General features: G+C 45.3%; 1 protein-coding gene across 1 annotated transcript in view; it reads left to right on the forward strand.

Annotated features, from left to right (window-relative positions):
- The first annotated feature begins 377 nt into the window (after positions 1-377).
- The window catches only part of cdkn2a/b (cyclin-dependent kinase inhibitor 2A/B (p15, inhibits CDK4)), a 33,686-nt gene continuing 15,056 nt past the window's right edge, over positions 378-19,007 (forward strand). Inside the window, exons 1-2 of the mRNA XM_058091605.1 lie at positions 378-462; positions 2,162-2,277. Of these exons, the coding sequence (XP_057947588.1) occupies positions 378-462; positions 2,162-2,277 (201 nt within the window). The remainder of the gene's footprint in view (positions 463-2,161; positions 2,278-19,007) is intronic.

Genomic DNA, 19,007 nt, shown 5'->3' on the forward strand with positions numbered 1-19,007 from the left:
TCTCATACGGAGGTGAATGGTTGTACATTGGCGGTAACTGACAGCCCGCTGTGTCTCGTCCAAAGTGTCTCTAATAACAACCTGGGATGAGAATGTTTAAGTATACGACTGTGTGCAATAAATTTTCATTACGATTAAGGAGATCCATTTAATGTTTGGCCACACGCTGAGCTCATAAACGCACCAATGTTTGGCCAGGAGGATCAAAAACCCGAAGTGAGGTTGTTTTTTCATTTACTGACGGCTGCTGTTTTACTTTTTTGCTCTTCAATGCTCCTCATTATTGTGTTATGTGCACATTCAAAGACAACATACGAGGCAAACGCTGCAATACGTTGAAAAATGACGACGATAATGGAAAACACACGCCATAAAGCATGACAGCGCTTTGGCCGGGGCGAGCAGCGGCCATTTATCTAGGGGAAGGGAAGCAGTACGCCTCCGAGGCCCATCTGTCTCCGGGTGGGTGGAGGAGGGGCGGGGGGCTGCGAGGGTCGAGCTCAGTTTAATTGAAGATTATCTGCTTAATTACTCAAGCACAGCCAGCGTTAAACAGCCATGGATTAAAAAAGCGTCAGCGAGGCAGACCTTGGGGTCTAGTGCGCCGCTCAATTAGCAACCAGGCCTAGATATGGCACCCCTCCTGCCCCGCCGCTCTTCCCTCGCTCCTCGTCACTCAGCCGCTGTTGGTACTGAACCTGCATGCTGAGAGGCGGCCATGCAGATAATAAAAACAGCAATAAACAACAACGCTAACAAGGTAGGGTTAGGGTTTCAAATTAGGGTAAGGGTTGCAGGTTTAGGTTTCCTGTAGGGGTCCAGTTTCAAATTAGGGTTAGGGTTTAGGATAACCAGTTAAAATTAGGGTTTCCAATCAGGGATTTCCAATTCAAGTTAGGCGGTCGAGTGGTTAGCTCGCAGACCTCACAGCTAGGAGACCCGAGTTCAATTCCACCCTCGGCCATCTCTGTGTGGAGTTTGCATGTTCTCCCCGTGCATGCGTGGGTTTTCTCCGGGTACTCCGGTTTCCTCCCACATTCCAAAAACATGCTAGGTTAATTGGCGACTCCAAATTGTCCATAGGTATGAATGTGAGTGTGAATGGTTGTTTGTCTATATGTGCCCTTTGATTGGCTGGCCACCAGTCCAGGGTGTACCCTGCCTCTCGCCCAAAGACAGCTGGGATAGGCTCCCTTGTGAGGATAAGCGGTAGAAAATGAATGACTGTGGGCTGCACGGTGGACGAGGGGTTAGCGCATAGGCCTTACAGCCATGAGAACCGAGTTTGATTCCACCCTCGGCCATCTCTGTGTGGAGTTTGCATGTTCTCCCTGTGCATGCGTGGGTTTTCTCCGGGTACTCCGGTTTCCTCCCACATTCCAAAAACATGCTAGGTTAATTGGCTTTTGTTTATATTGGCCCTGTGATTGGCTAGCGACCAGTCCAGGGTGGCGCCCGAAGACAGCTGGGATAGGCTCCAGCACCCCCGCGACCCTTGTGAGGATAAGTGGTACAAAATGAATGAATGAATGTTGTAATGTTACAAGAATGTCTTTAGAGAGTGTCTTTCGCACAAGTTGTACTTTTACAAGAATGTTGTCTTATTTTCTTCTTCATTGCAGTTGTCGGGTGAGTGGTTGGAGTGGATGCTAGAATGCAACAACAAACACCAGTGAGTGTTGCGCGTAATCTTTATTAAAGGGGACCTGTTGAATGTTGTATTCTTGTGTTAAACTATGCCAAAATTTCAAATAATTTACGCATTAGGAAGTGATCCTTGAAAGAAGTTTGGGATGGCTCAAAACACTCGGTTCATGAGGGTGCACGTAAAACTGTACTATTGTCAATTCCTTATGGGTGTGGCTGTGGGCGAGATATGCTCTCTACCCTCCGCCCAGCTCTGCTTCTTTGTTTACAAAACAAGCTCAGGCAGAAGTGGTTGGAGTTGGTGAATCCCAGCAAAAAAATAAAAAATATCAGTATCTGTCAACAGCATTTCACATGGGACTGTTTTTGTGAACATCAACGTGAAATATCCGCCAAACTGTTGCTAATATCGGATCCGCTGTGCGTCTACGGAGGTTGATAGATGTCTGGAACATGGTAGTCCCGCAAAAAGAATGTGCAATGACCACATTTCTACTTCCAATGTTGTGCCAAGATTGTCTGCAGTTAGTAAACGCAGCCCACTCACACCCGGCTTCTGAGCTCTACGCCATCAGTAGTGCCGCTGACAAAGTGTGTCCGACAATGAGTGCTCGTCCTCGGGCGGGTGAGGTTGGAGGAAGCACTCACACGTCTGGCTTCTCTTTGTCCATGCATAGATGGGATATTTTCAAATACAAAATAAATACATTTTTGTAATATTATAACTTTATTGTCTTGTAGTTACTATTTTGTTTTTTCAAAGTGGTCTCAATAGTAGTAGTGGTATCGCAAACACAGCTAATATTGACATAAATGGGTTTAGCATAGCACAAGCTAGTACCTAACGGTCAAGCATGTTATTATCTCATTAAGGTTAACCTAGAACTGTAATCAATAGCTATCTAATCAATTTATTATATTACTACAAGTATCATGAATATTTGGGTTGTAAGTAAAGCCAGCATAAACAACATATTTGGGGGTGGACAATAAGGTAATGATAGATTTTTCAGTACTTTCATGGTAAAAACATATCCTAAAGTAAAGGAAGTAACTCCTCCTTCAATGAGCCCTAAATGAGCCTTTGAATTCCCATCAGCCATTGCACATACATTTTAGATGCCTTACGGGACCTGCCATTTTAGCCCCCGTGCTAATGATCCACGAGTGCGTCGGCATCGCTAACACTCGCACGTAAGCGCCCCTCCCCCCCCTCGGCGCCCGCTCCCTGTTTCCACAGTGATAATTAAGCCATCAAAGCGTGCAAGCGTGCCCATCCTGTGTCTCCAAGGTGAGAATGTGGGCTCACATGTCAAGTGGAGCGCAACCACCCGTGTGGCTCTTTAAAACGGCGGCACAGGGGAGGGGGCTGCTTGTGTGTGGTGTGTGTGTGTGTGTGTGTGTGAGTGCATGTGTGTGTGCAATCATGGCAGCAGCTGCAGGCTAGAAGAGAGCACAGTGTGACGTCAGCTGGATGTGGGATAGCTGCCACGCCAATCTCGCCATCGACGGCTCAGTGAAAAATAATAGCTTGAACTGACACATTTTACATAGTAGATAATGCATATTTCTCCCGATGAATATGGTGACCAGATGTCCTGTTTTCCCCGGTCATGTACCGTTTTTATGATCTGTTCGTTTGTTTTAAAAGACTGGACAGTCCGAAATTTCTCAAGAAAAGAGGTTACTTCAAGACGTTTCTCAATGGTAAGTAGCTTTAGGATTTTAGCGTTAGGTTTTCTACTGCACTAGGAACGTGTAATGTGGTCATTACACGTTTTTGCGGGACTACCAGTATTTAAAAAACTCAGGTAGACCCACTGGTTGTGGTGGGAAATGGCTATTAGCAACACCGCTCCCTGTATGCACACTCTATAATGCTACATAGACAGACGCTTTTGTTCCATGGCTTACACAAAATAAACACAGTTAGGACACTGATAAATTGTTACATACTGCTTTTTACGACCAAGTAATGTTGGAAAGGCGTCAGACGTCAGGTGTCAGCAACAGTTCAGTCCATCCAGCTGAATGCTGGCCCCTGTCCAATGTGAAATGCCGTTGACAGATTCAAATCTTGTTCTTTTGCAGGTAGGGAATCAGGAACTCCAGCCACTTGTGCTTGATATTTCCCTTACATCCGAAGAAACACTTCCTGTGAGCCATCGGAAACACCGTAAACACAGAAGCAGAGCTTGGGTCAGGGCAGAGTATACCTGGCCCGCCTATGTGTGACATCACATATATCCAGTTTTACCACGCCCTCTGAAATTGAGCGTTTGTAGCCATCCTAAACTTCTTTCAGGACTCACTTCCAAATGTACAAACCTCATTATCTAAAACTTTGGCGTCATTTAACATGAGAATACAACATTCTAACTACATTTATAGGTCAGAAAAGCATTATAGGTCCCCTTTAACAACAACAAAGCTGCAAGTAGAAGGACGCAAATATAATGGGTTTGAAGAAAAATCCCAATTTATGTATCTTAATGCCAGCAGGAAGCGCCACTGATGTCCTTAAACCTACATTTGTTTTCAGGTTAGGACACTTATCCACCATATTAAGTTGTCTTCATGATGAATTGTCGAACTTTATTGTCAAAAACTCAAATGCTTCATTATTTTGCATCCCCCATGTGTCAACTATATCTGTGTCAAATTGTGAACTGATTGGACCATTTCCCGAAGAGGAGTTAATTAAAGTTTGTAGTCTAGAAAGTGCCGGAATTACCTGAAAATCGTCGCTTCATAACAAGCTGGGTTCGGGTTCAAGAAACTTCTTGTCTGTCTTGTTGGGATTCTGGTTCTGGCCGTAATACAATTGACTCTAATAACATCGAGGGCATTGAAATTTGACCAAAAATATGTAGGAAAGTAGGGTCTCAATGTCAAATGAGATGTAGAATACATGAAAATTGAGAAACGCTAGGCAAGAAATTTTTGTGTATAGTCTTTCCCAAGAGTATCAATAATGATGAGCTAAAGACAAAACGGTAACGACAACAATCAAACTATAACTGTATTAAAATGCATCACCAAACGTGGTGTAAATGGGTTGTGCTCAAAACAGTTAGGACAACATTCTAACGTTCTTGTAATACAGATATAAGTTTTAGAATTATTAGACAAATGCTTACTGACTTATGGACAATTTTTTTTGTTGCTAAGCAAAATTTTGCTTGATGACGGCCATATTTCTCGACCAATCTTGCTTAAATTTCATACAAATGCGTGTTAATTCTCTGAGACTGTGTACCAAATTTCATGGTGATTCAGTTAAACACTAAAGTGAGCTGTATGAGAAATTTCAAGTCAGTCCAATTTATGGGGGTCAATGAAGCGCCACCATTTGGTGGTTTTGTTCAACAAATAATAGCACAGGCAACATGGTAGAGGTGTTCTGGGAAATTTTCAGTCTTCTACGTGCAAATAGGAGTAGAAGAGTTACACAATGGAGTGTCCTCATCTTTTCTCATGACTATATGGGCTTTGTTAGCTTGCTTTGTACAGATTAGGCTTTTAGCAAGGTGCAATTAAGGCTGTTCATGGGATTTTTTTTTTTTGTCAGGCTGAAAAAAACGTCAAATTCACACTGTGCCATCCACCCGTACATTTTTGAAGTCATTAGAGCCACAAGGGTATGCTGGAGCCTATCCCAGCTGACTTCAGGCGAGAGGCGGAGTACACCCTGGACTGGTTGCCAGCCAATCACAGATTCACACTGTGTCGGATTAGTAAATAGTTGCATTCATCTGTTAACAAATGCAGACGGAACCATGTGACACACCAAACCATAGAAGAAGAAGGAACCCATGCATAAGTTCTTTCTCAAGCTCGTTTGGATCTATGACAATGTTGAATTACATCTGCATCATTTTGGAATTATAAGAGAATGTCGACTGCGGAGAGTCATGACACTTAATATTCCGATATTAAGCGACGGGTCGCTGACGGATTGCTCATCTATAAAGAAAAAACGAGCCAGCGTTTTCTGATTTTCTCACCTCAAAGTATTTCCGTGTGGTTAGCCCCTAGGAGATAGCCCCCCACCACCACCACCCACGCACCAACATCTCACACACCAACACATATTCCTACCTCGGGTGGCTCATCCAGCCATGCTTGTACCTGGGGGAGGTAATTACGGGGATCAAGAGAGGAGGGGTTTTTGCGAATCTGCGGCGAGGTGCTAATCAGGAGCCGTATGTTAATTTATATTTCTACCGTCAGCCAATCAACAGGTAATACGTATAAACATGTAATAATAGCTCCATCATGATGATTGATACCACGCACCTGAGCTGAACGGAAACTCCTAATTAATCCAGTGTGACGCCTCCAGAACGAGGAGGTGGGAATTAAAAGCAGAAAGGGCACATTATGTGCATTTCCGGCCTAGACTGGGGGAGAGGTAAAGGTGGTGGGGGGGTACGCTAAATGATGTTGATGAACCTGTATAGGCATTTTCCCCCCTTAAAGATTGCATGAGAAAAAAACAAAAAATGAAGGTCACCGGAGCGATTAATTGGTGGCTGCGGGAGCTGATGATGTGCAGATAATGGGGCCTCGTTCGTGGGCGGCGGCCGCTGGTCCTGGAGGAGAGAGATATAACCTTTTTGTCTCAGGGACGGCAGATATACGAGGCGGGCGAGCGCCAAGGATTATACACGAGGCCCTCGCAGCAAGATGGCGGGGGAGGGGAAGGGGGGGGGGGGGAGACGGGGGGGCGGCAGCTTGTGACCGTAGAATAATTTCAGCCTCTTTCCCTCCCTGGAGACCACACACGCGCCGTCTGAAGCAACCTGCGCACACACACACACACACACACACACACACACACACCGCCCTCCCTACTCCCCCCCCCCCCCCCCCCCAATCCTCTAACTGCCTGCCGACGCCGGATGTCTCTTCTTCTCCGCCTCAGCGTGGTGGGGTTGCAGGTGGAGGAGGATGTGTGTGTGTGTGTGTGTGTGTGAAGGGGGGGGGTGCAGGTGGAGCGGAGGCGGGGGTGTAAGCATAGAAAGGAGAGTCAGGTTGCTGCTGCTGCTGCTGTGGCTAAGTGCTGCTGCAAATCATCGCCACATTAGGAATATGGGCAATTAGCACAGTGATACGAGCTTGCGCACACGCACACACACTAACAAGAAGCCTTCCTCCATCAGTGCTTTAAAAAAAAAAAAACACCTGATAATATCTATCTTAAATTAATTATCTCCAAAATTCTTAATTTCCAATCCTATCACTACAATGATGCATGAAAACAATAACATCCTTAGAATGAACATACAAAAAAGGCAAGGATGCAAGAAAAAAAAAACACCCAGAGTTGCCGTTCCACCTTAAGAAAGGCACCTTAAAAGATTATCTCGGTTATTTCACCGCCACTGAGCCGGCACTAATAGTCCGAGGCAGATATTGAAGAGCAGCGCGGGGCCGCAGAGATCTATTAGAAATTCCCATCTACGCGCCTCATACATATTGATTTCTGACACCAAGCAGCAATGAAAGGCCCCGGGGAATAATATATTTAGCAGGCTTTGCAGTGAGGAGGTCACATAGTGCATAAAGATTAGTGGGCGCGTGGGGAGGGCCCCAAATTGTCGACAGGGAAGCGCGCACTTGCGAGAAAACACAAGCGCACATTAATAGATTGCATGCACTTGCTGATGTTGAAGCATGGTACTCATCGCCTTATTCGGGTGCAGTAGTGGTCAGCGTCCCTGGTTTGGTCTATTCAGGGCTTCTGGAGAGGAGTATCTGTCGGATAGTTGAAATCTCAGATTGGTTTTCGTCCCGGTCGTGGAACTGGAGACCGGTTCTGCACTCTCAGCAGGATCTTTGACGGTGCTCAACCAGTCTATATGTGTTTTGTGGACTTGGAGAAGGCATTGGACCATGTTCCTCAGGGAATTCTGTGCAGAGTATGGGTCTCGGACCAGTTAATTAAGGCTGTCAGAACTTGGTTCGCATTGTCGGTAATAAGTCAAACCCATTTCCAGTGAGGGTTGGACTCCGTCAGGGCTGTCCTTTGTCCTTGTCTTCTGTTCTTTACTTTTATGAACAGAATGTCTAGACAGAACCAGGGTGTTGAGGGTTTTGGTTTGGCGGCCACTAGACTGAGTCTTGTGGTCCTGCTGGCTTCATCGAGCCGTGACCTTCAACTCTCACTGAATCAGATCGCAGCCAAGTGTTGACGGCAGGGTTGAGAATCAGTACCTCCAAGTACCGAAGTCCATGGTTCTCGCCCAGAAAAAGGTGGGGTACCATCTCCGGGTCAGGGATGAGATCCTGCTCCAAGTGGAGGAGTTTAAGTACCTCAGGGTCTTGTTCACCAGTGAGGGAAGGATGGAACGCAAAATTGACCGACAAATTGGTGTGGCTCTCAAATTACCGGTTGAACCACGTTCCTACCCTCACCTATTGTCTCCTGGACGCCTCCCTGGGGGAGGTGTTCAGGGAACGTCCAACTGGTAGAGCGCTTCAGGGTAGACCCAGGACATGTTAGAGAGACTATGTCTCCCAACTGGCCTGGTAAGACCTCTGGATCTGGCCGGGGAGAGGGAAGTTTGAGCCTCCGTGCTTGGGATGCTGCCCTGGCAACCTGACCTCGGATTGGCAGAAGATGGATGGATGAATGGAGTTGTCGAAATATTCCCAACCACAATAACAACCATATTCCAAAGTCTTTAAATACATTTGGAATTTTACAAGAAAAAAGTTAAAAGTCAAAAGTCAGCGCCGGTGTGGTTGGAGAAAGAGAAAATTAGTGACGTCACACGCCGAGGGGTTGCTGAGAGCCGGCGTTTGAGCCACAAGGACCAACTCTGTCAAGCGGCACCTGACGGGATTTCCTTTTCCCTCTCGACTTGAACTGTTGGACTTTGGGCAAGATTCCGGACCCAGGGATTGGACTGACAGGTGGATGCGCGTCTGTGAGTGGAACTGCGGTTTTCACCTCTGTCTTGAGGACAAGCACTGACTCTTCGGGGAACTTTGGGACACTTTGGGTAAACATTCGGGATTAATTGGGTGTTTCATGGTTGTCTTTGTGGGCGGGTGGGAGGTTTAGTTAGTTAGTTAGTTAGTTAGTTAGGTTGGGAGGGGATGATATGCAGGGTTTGTTTTGGAGTGATTAAACTGCCGTGGTGGTGGCAACCAAGCATTTTGGACAGTGTTTCCTTTTTTTTCTTACAGCTGATATGCGCTCCCCCCCGCGACCTTCTTGTTTGCGTTGTAGCCTCGTTACCTCTATAGGAGGGCGCGATCGTTACAATGTGTTAAATGATGCCAAAGTTTCAGATAATGAGGTTTGTGCATTTCGAAGTGAGTCCTGAAAGACGTTTTGGGATGGCTCTGAACACTTGGTTGGAGAGTTTTTTTTAACATTGGCTCCCTGTGATGTGAGCCGGGTTTCCTTATATGGGCATGTGCTGTAGGCCAGATACGCTCTAGTACTGCACCAAGACATATTTGTTTCCATTTGGTCTAACTGTGAATTAAGACAGCTTGCTAGGTTTGATGCCTTCAGCAAGAAATCTCCATTTTTATGAAGGAGGATGTAAAATTTGAGAGAAAAAATGAAAGGCATAAGGGTACAGTGGAAGCCAAGTTGTGGTCTCATCAGCGATAAGGGTACAGTGGAAGCCAAGTTGTGGTCTCATCAGCGATAAGGGTACAGTGGAAGCTAAGTTGTGGTCTCATCAGCGTCTTACGTCCATGCCTGTCGCTGTCACGCATTGCTTCAGCCATTGAATTGGTAATTTAATTCCAGCGCCCCCCTCCCTCCCTCCTCCTCTCACTCATCTCACCCAAGACCCCCCCCCCCCCCCCTTACCCTTTCCAATCCTTACATGCAGCAGCCCAGCATTTGGTCCAATTGCCTAAACCCTGAGCGATTGTAATTTGTGAAGAGGCTGCCGAGTGCCGCTTTAGAAGCAAGAGGAGGAGGAGGAAGGAAGGAATGATGGGAGGGAGGAAAGGAAGGGGTGATTGGTGAAAAAAAAACAGAAGAGAGGCAGTAATGGCAATGACCATGCTGGGGCTGAGGGATGGATGAGAGTGGACGGAGGTATAGAAAAAAAATAAGAGGAGTCCTGCTCTTGCACGCGTCCAAGCAATTAGCCTTTCACCCGGACAAGCTCATCGTTCAGTCTCTCAGGTCAGCACGTTCACCTCCGTCCTTTCTGCCATGCTCACGCCAACATGGCGGCGCCATCTCATACGCTCCTGCAACAAATTAAGATCCAAGATTCAATACCTGAGAGGAAAAGATTATTTTTGACAAACAAAATATTTACAATACAATTCAGACTTGGTCATCTTAATCATCATATGTACTAAATATGAACGATATTACTTAAAATGAGAAAAATTCCCACTGAAATTTTAATTGGGCGGCACGGCGGTCTAGTGGTTAGCGCGCAGACCTCACAGCTAGGAGACCAGGGTTCAATTCCACCCTTGGCCATCTCTGTGTGGAGTTTGCATGTTTTCCCCATGCATGCGTGGGTTTTCTCCGGGTACTCCGGTTTCCTCCCACATTCCAAAAACATGCTAGGTTAATTGGCGCCTCCAAATTGTCCATATGTATGAATGTGAGTGTGAATGGTTGTTTGTCTATATGTGCCCTGTGATTGGCTGGCCACCAGTCCATGGTGTACCCCGCCTCACACCCGAAGACAGCTGGGATAGGCTCCAGCACCCCCGCGACCCTCGTGAGGAAAAAGCGGTAGAAAATGAATGAATGAATTTTAATTGGACCTGTGTGAAAAAGTGATTTCCGAACGTTGCCAAAAGAAAGTAACTGAGATCTTGCAGTCGGGAAAAGGTTGTACAGCCATTTCTAAAGGACTCTAAAGCTTTTGGGTCAGCAAAAAAAAAAAAAAAAATACCTGAAGAGTGCAGTGACAACTCATCCAAGAAGTCACAAAAGACCCCACAGCAACATCCAAACAACAACAGACCTCACTTGCCTCAGTTAAGGTCCGTCAGTGTTTATGAACCACAAGAAAGACACCGGAAAAAAACATCTTGCATGGTAGAGGTCCAAGACAAAAACATCTCATCTCAATTTTCCCAAAAAACATCTTGATGATTCCCAAGACCTTTGGGCAAATATTCTGTGGTCTGATGAAAGAAAATTTGAATTTTTTGGAAGGTCTCATTACATCTGGTGTAAAAGTAACGCCGCATACCAGAAAAAGAACATCATACCAATAGTAAAATATGGTGGCAGTAGTGTGATGGTCTGGGGGCTGTTTTGCTGCTTCAGGACCTGGAAGACTTGGAAGAATCCATTAATTCCTTTGTCTGACAAAAAATACAGAAAAATGCCATCTCAAGCTGAAATGAACTTGGGTTCTGCAGCAGGACAAAGATTCAAAACACACCAGCAAGTCTTCTTCCTCTGAATGACTGAAGAAAAACCAAATGAAGACTTTGGAGTGGCCCAGTAGAAGTCCTGACCTGAATTCTATTGAATGTTGTGGATTGACCTTAAAAAAGCCTCCAATGTGACGGAATTACAACAATTCTGCAAAGATGAGTGGGCAAAGATTCTTCCACAGAGCTGTAAGAGACTCGTTAATAGTTATCACAAATGCTTGATTGCAGTTGTTGCTGCTAAGTGTGGCTAAGGGGGCAATCACTTTTTCACACTGGTTTGGATTTTTTTCTCCCTTTATCATAAAAAGTTGTATTTTAAAACTGCATTTTGTGTACAGTTGTGTTGTCATTGACTAATACTTATATTCATATCAATCAGTTTCTCTTGATTTTTGTACATTTTTGAAAATTTAGCTTTACATCCAACTTGGTTTCTGTTCTTTTTTTTTGTAAATAGTCCAAAAAAAATTTGCAGGGTACATTTTTCAGATGAGACCAAATGCTTTTTGGACAGGCGTCTGTTCATTCATTCATTCATTCATTTTCTACCGCTTTTCCTCATGAGGGTCGCGGGGGTGCTGGAGCCTATCCCAGCTGTCTTCGGCGAGACGCAGGGTACACCCTAGACTGGTCACCAGCCAATCACAGGGTACATATAGACAAACAACCATTCACACTCACATTCATACCTATGGACAATTTGGAGTCGCCAATTAACCTAGCATGTTTTTGGAATGTGGGAGGAAATCGGAGTACCCGGAGAAAACCCACACATGCACGGGGAGAACATGCAAACTCCACACAGAGATGGCCAAGGGTGGAATTGAACCCTGGTCTCCTAGCTGAGAGGTCTGCGCGCTAACCACTCATCCGCCGTGCAGCCCCCAGGTGTCTGTTAGGAATGGAATATTTTCCCTCTGCTTTGAATAACACCTACTGATGGCTTGTTAATAGGCTTTGAACAAGAAATGTTGAGAAACATTCATTCATTTTCTATACTGCTTATCCTAATTAGGGTTTCGGGGGTATGCTGGAGCCTATCCCAGCGGACCATTTCACATTACACTCATCCATAAATCAGATTGACTTGAAAAATCTCATACAGCTCAAAAGAACACCCACTGTAACTTTAAGGCATTTTTTCTGAATTACTGGAAAATTGATCTTATTTTCAAATGCACATCAAATACACCCACCCACACCCATTGACCACGCCCCTTTGGATGTGCCAGTAAACCTTGGACCACGGCTACTGTATAGCGGCCAAAATGTAAGCCAAGTCAGTTGTTCGGGATGTTCTTATTTGTTTTTGTTGCATTTTGTCAGAATGCTTTCCTGTGTTATGTTTGTTTTTGGTGTAAATTAGCATTCAAGCGGCGCCGCACATTTAGCACTTTGCGATTGAGTTCAGCAGAGGCCTCGCCCAGAAGGTCCCTGGAGGGAACGTCAGTGGTGGTACAGCGTGTGCGGTGGGCGGGACGAACTGTCAAAATTAGATAATAAAGCACCGCAGCGCTGGCGGATAAATGCGTGCGAGAGGGCATCCATCTTGCAAAGCATGGCTTCTGGAGAGGATGCTGCTAAATGACAATGTGTGTGTGTGTGTGTGTGTGTGTGTGTGTGTGCGCGCGTGTGTGCGTGTGTGCGTGTGTGCGTGCACCAGGGAACCAATGAGAAACCAACATTTCGTCGCGGCTCAGCTCTCCCTCTAAAATCCCACACACACATACATCCACAGAATTATGATTCAAGTCTTTATGCAGGAAGGAAGGAAGACAAGAAGGTGGGGGACGACCAAAGAGAGGGACGGGGGTGGGGGGTGGGCGCAGATTGAGGGATGACGGCCGGAAATTAAATGTCGACCAGGCACTTAACCTTTCCCTAATAATGTGAGCTCTGCTGAACCAGCACACTCCCTTGATGTTTTATCAATACTCCTAATGAATGCGCACCTGACGGATTTTTGACAGCGTTTAGACAAAATGGACAAGCGAAAAATGATCAATAGATATTCATGTCCGTGATGTTGTTTGAAGTCACTCCAAGACAACTTTTCCCTTAGGAAAACATGTCAAATGTATTTACAAAACATTTATTAGCTGTTTTAAGTCACATTTCAACATTTAGAACTGTGACAGAAATAAAAAAAACAAGTTCATCATTGTATAATAAAACTACAATAAAGTAAAATTACTCACCCTTTGTCGATGCCTGACATACATGCAATGGAGGGCAAGAGCAGAGCGATACTGACACCCAGTGGTCTTTCATAGGTATTGCTGAAATGAACAATTGTGTAGTGTATCATAGGTTTATTTATGTTAGCATCGACTTGGGAAAATGGATTCAAATGTCGTAAAAACAACAGTTGCACTGAGCATCATGGCACAACGTCACAGGCTTGGAAATATTCGGAAAATTTCACAGTAGGTAGTAAAAAAATAAGTATGCTATATCATAGTATATCATCAACACACACATAGTAACGACATTAAAGTTCACCTTTATGGATTCACACACAACATCAACATATGGGATCCATAGTGAAATATAAGTAAAATATGTAAGTATTTGTGGCAGCATTGGAGTCTCGGAGTACACAACTATGGTGCCTTCAAGGACCGCTAGGAGTAAACACTTACAGAAACAATGAAACAAAACAACATGATTTCTAAGAGTACATTACTTTCCCAATAAAATAATAGCCCTGACTTCCAAAATTCATATGCAATTAAATAATATTTGATAAATGGTTGCTTTTGAAAGTTTTCCAATGCTCTAGAGAGAGCACAGGTATCTAACCCATGGCTCTGGAGCCACATGTGGCTCTTTTATCCTGCGATGACGCCAGCTATTTTATACTTGTGTGCAGTCATTATGCTGTCTTAAAGGGTAACCTAATATGTTGATTTTTCTGGCGTTTGTATTGAGTTGTGGACTCCTATAGAGCAGCTACACACAATAACCCGCACAAAAAGCTTTCTAGATATTACAGAATCTGCACCCATTCCAGCTGTATTTCTCTGGATTATGTGCTTCCCGCAAAAACCTCCAGGCACGCCCCTTCCGCTGTGGTTGGTCACAATTCCTACTTGGATTTTGTTGGGCCACTAGCTGCGAACCCAACTTTATAGGAGTTAATAAACGGTTTAGGAGTTGATAATAAACAGTGATTTATCTTTTTTTATATGTCTGCCATTAATGTACAACCATAAGTTTCTCAAGAACAGAGGTTAGCTTTTTTTTTTAGCATTTTCTACACCACCAGTAATGTCTAATGTGGTCATTACACATGTTTTGCGGGACTACAAGTGTTTAAAAAACTTGGGTAGAGCCACTAATTGTGGTGGGAAACGGCTATTATCAACCCCGTTCCTTGTATGCACACTCTATGATGCTACACGGACAAGCTCTTTTCCTCCATGTTTGTTTCTTTAGGCTTTTTCTTTACAGAGTCGCCACAGTGGATCTTTTTTTGATGACTTACAGAAAATAAAGACAGTTAGGACACTGATGAATTGGTACTTCCTGCTTGCTCTTCTGACTCTTTGACAGGACCAAGTAACGTTGGAAAGGCGTCAGCCTTCAGCAAGTTTGTCAGCTAGTAGAGCTGCATACTGGCCCATGTTCACAAAATAGTCCAGTGTGAAATACCGATGACAGGTTAAAATACATTTATTTTGCTGGTAGGGAATCAGGAACTCCAACCACTTGCGCCCAACGGTGCCGTCTTTAGCCATTGCGAGCCATTGCTAGCAACGTAAACAGAGAAGCAGAGCTTGAGGGAGGGCAGAAGCCACGCCTATAAGCGTCTGTGACATCACAAAGGAACAGCTTAGCAACGCCCTCTGAAACAGAGTGTTTTGAACCATCCCTAACGTTTTTCAGACCTCACTTCCAAATGCAGAAACCTCATGATCTGAAACTTTGGCATTGTTTAACACAAGAATAGCATAAAAGCATAATAGGTCCCCTTTAAGCTTGTCAAAGTTCACAAGTTTTTGGCGAGTCACCTCAGCGAGAGAACATATACAGTAATCCCTTGTTTATCGAGGTTATCGTGGTTCCAGACACAAAAAAGTGAATTTCCGCCATGTAGATTCCTCATTTATAAATTACATTTTTTGTAGTTAGAGCATTGACAACCCGTTAACATGTTTTTTTTAACTTAATTAGAGCCCTCTAGATATGAAATAACACCCCTATAGTCGTCTTTACACTCACATTACCCAATATAGTACACATAATAAGAGTAAATGAGCCATTTAAGACTACTAAATAAGACTCGTGCTCATGTGTGTGGCAAAAATGTGTTCCCAAGGGGAGCAGGGTGGCTCGAGGACAGGAAGTAACGTCAGAGGTTTTGAGTTGAGTATTAGACAGCAACAGTAACGTGTGTTTTTATTCGGATTTATTGTGCCTGTTGTGAGATCATTCAAACCTACAATAACATCTTGTTTCGGCAATAAAGCGAGTAAAATTACTGACACCTTGTGGCCAGTGTAGAATACTACATATCATTCACAGCAACCTTGAATGCTTGTGTTCATTTGCCGTATTTGATGTATTTGTCAAGATATCATATCTTATCTATCATCAACAACGCACGTGACCACCATCTTGCAGAATAACAACAGCCTCTATAAATCCTCCATTTTTTCGGCCATATTGGCCGCTCGTTTCTCCATTTGCAACTTTTTTCCCTCCCTAACAAGGTAGGCTCGTGTGGCCGTATCGTCAATAACGGAATAGTGATTCATCATTTAATTATGATTTGACAAATGCTCGCGCCTCCTCGCCGCTCGGCGTCCTCCTCCCTTTCAATTCTCCGCTCTGCCAAACTGTCACGCGCTCCCCTCGTGGGATTAATTCGAGCTGTCTGTCTTTGTGAGGCTGCCGGCGCTCTCGGGGGCGGCGGGTGCGCGACACTGTCAATGAACACGCAGGCTGACACTTCCACGGAGGCGCACGCTCGCCGCCACCCTTGTTATTGTTTTCACCTTAACCCCTTGCTGCCCGGGCCCCTCCATTTGGCTGGCTCTCACGCGTTTTTCCCGCCGCTAGTCTTTCTCGCTATCCTCCCCCATCGACAGCAGCACAAAGACAATGAAGCTCGGAGCTCCGGTGACAGAACACAAACGTCTAAATCGTAAAATCAATAGAGGCATGCTTGCATCTGCGGGTGTTCAGACGCGGATTCGGTGACTACAGGCGGTATCGCTCCGCCGGATGCAAATCAAAAAGCCGACAGATAAAGCTGCAGCCGCCTGGCGCCGCGCCACGCTAATGGGCGGCCATTAAAACAAGGCGCGTTGGAGGTGAACCGGAGCGCCCATGCAGTCAAATCCAGCAGGCCTTCGCCCCAGCTGGAGAGATAAGGTTTAATACCAGGCACGCGGCCCGGCCTTATCTCCCCCGCTGATGGAAAGAGGGGGAGGTGGGAAAGGGGGGGGGGGCGTGAGGGACAAAAACAAGTGTCTTGCAGGGACCGTGGCTGGCTGCGTGTGTGCGTCCTTCCGCCGTTGGCATAGAAACTAATCCACGTTCACATTTAGCACCTGACTCGTTTATTTCCACCTCTCTGCGGTGCCACTCAGAGGGGGAGGGGGCGGACGAGGGAGGGAGCTTTTTCCTGCTCATAATGAGGCCCATAGGAGGTAAGACATGGCCACATGGTCGGCGGTGATCTGGCTGACAACCGAAGCCCGTCAAGGCCAGTTGTAGAAAGATGGAAAACGGTACTGGGACCAGGCTTCTTAGCATGCAAGGATTTGTTGATTGCTACTGCAGACCATGGACCATGCTCAGGAAAACATGGATGTTCATTCATTCATTCATTCATTTTCTACTGCTTATCCTCACAAGGGTCGTGAGGGTGCTGGAGCCTATCCCAGCTGTCTCCGGGCGAGAGGCGGGGTACACCCTGGACTGGTCACCAGCCAATCATAGGGCACATATAGACAAACAACCATTCACACTCACATTCATACCTATGGACAATTTGGAGTCGCCAATTAACCTAGCATGTTTTTGGAATGTGGGAGGAAACCGGAGTACCCGGAGAAAACCCACGCATGCACGGGGAGAACATGCAAACTCCACACAGAGATTGGAGGTTGGAATTGAACTCCGGTCACCTAGCTTTGAGACCTGCACGCTAACCGCTCATTCTCCGTGCAGCCAAAACATGTATGTTTCAGACTAAATTTTTTTTGATGTTTACAAAAATGTTAGGTTCGTTATAGAGTAAATTGTCTCTGACATGTCATCAACAAAACTAATGTATGTCATTAGGTTTGTTGCTTATTTTGCCTCGATATTTTTATTAAAACACACATTACAATATTTGAAGGTTAAGTTGTCTTTAGTTTTGACCAAAACATGTATAAGTTTGTGCAAGACAAAAAAGTCTTCAGTGTTTACAAAAGCACGTTACGTTAAATTGTCATGGCTCAAATGCTAACATAAACAAAAAACATATGTTGATTAAAGTGAAAATTGTTTTGTCGATGGTTGAACTCAAATATTTAAGAAAACACATATGTAAAAAATACGGTGGTCGAGTGGTTAGCGCACAGGCCTCACAGCTAGGATACCGGAGTTCAATCCCACCCTCTGCCATCTCTGTGTGGAGTTTGCATGTTTCTCCGGGTACTACACATTCCAAAAACATGCTAGGTTAATTGGCGACTCCAAATTGTCCATAGGTATGAATGTGAGTGTGAATGGTTGTTTGTCTATATGTGCCCTGTGATTGGCTGGCGACCAGTCCAGAGTGCACCCCGCCTCTCGGAGGTATTTTTGTGATGCAAATGCATTACTCTTTTGAACGCATATCGTTTTGAGAAGTCAAAACTTGACTTAGTGTCCCCTCCAATGAAGCGCAACTACATTCCTCATCACTGAAATCCAACCAGTACTCAACGTGAGGGGTAAGTCATAGTTGATGTACTACACTGCTGGTGGGGGATGTCATACAACTTCATGTCAAAAATCCAAACTATCCCTTGAAGAGTATCCGAAATAGTAATTTTTTTCCATTCATGAGGAGTGGATAGCTGGTGGAAAGATCTAATTTTTTTAATTCCCTTATTTTATAACGTTGACAGGTATGAGCATAACCTTTGCGAATAGCGAGGATCTACTGTATGCGTACATTACGTACTTAAAACATGTACCTTACGTTGGATGAAGGCTATGAAAAAGTGTAGGTAAATTAGTTGCTTAGTGTCTAATCAGATCACAGCGATGTCCAGGCTATTCTGTCCACTGTCACTAGGGGGTACATTTGCTATGGTATGTTGTGATGTAGTCTTTATATATCAAATTTAAACCTACTTTTTTTTTGGTATTTGGCTCAGTGCCGTTCCTGAAGGGGAATTACGGTCGTCTCTGCTAGCTGGCAAGGCGTCTCCACAGTCGGTCCATCACTTGGACTCGTTCGAGGATGGACGCGCTAAGCCGCAATATGGCACACAGGCGGCGATTTGGCATCGGCACAATGCCACGCTGGCGTGAAAGCGGGGCGATTTCACGTTGTGTTTGTGCAAGAGGCGGCGCTGCCGCCTGACGGGCTTAGCAAGGTGTTTATTTTCTTCCCCTTGACGTGGGCCGCGCTCTCACGTCACTCCTTTTATTTCCCCCGATGCCGCAGCCTCTCCAAGCCCCCACCCCCCCCTCACCCTGCAATCTCAATCTGCCGTGACATTAGTCAATGAGCTGGAAGGAAGAGGAGGAGGAGGAGGAAGAGGCTGTTGGAGCGCCATCTCGCTTCATCCGCTTTCTGCACACCTATTTGTGCGTGTGTGTGTGTATGTGTGTGTGTGTGTGCGTGTGTTCTCACAATAGTCTCTTAAGGCCTTTCGGAGGATGTGTTAGCGCGCAACGCTTAGCCATGGCCGTCCTTCAACTCACCCACTTACGTGTCTCTCAAGGGATCTCTGCTCCCGTGCTGCCCATGTCACAGCCATAGT

The sequence above is a fragment of the Doryrhamphus excisus genome, chromosome 1, assembly GCF_030265055.1.
Source record: "Doryrhamphus excisus isolate RoL2022-K1 chromosome 1, RoL_Dexc_1.0, whole genome shotgun sequence".
In the NCBI taxonomy this organism is placed as follows: Eukaryota; Metazoa; Chordata; class Actinopteri; order Syngnathiformes; family Syngnathidae; genus Doryrhamphus; species Doryrhamphus excisus.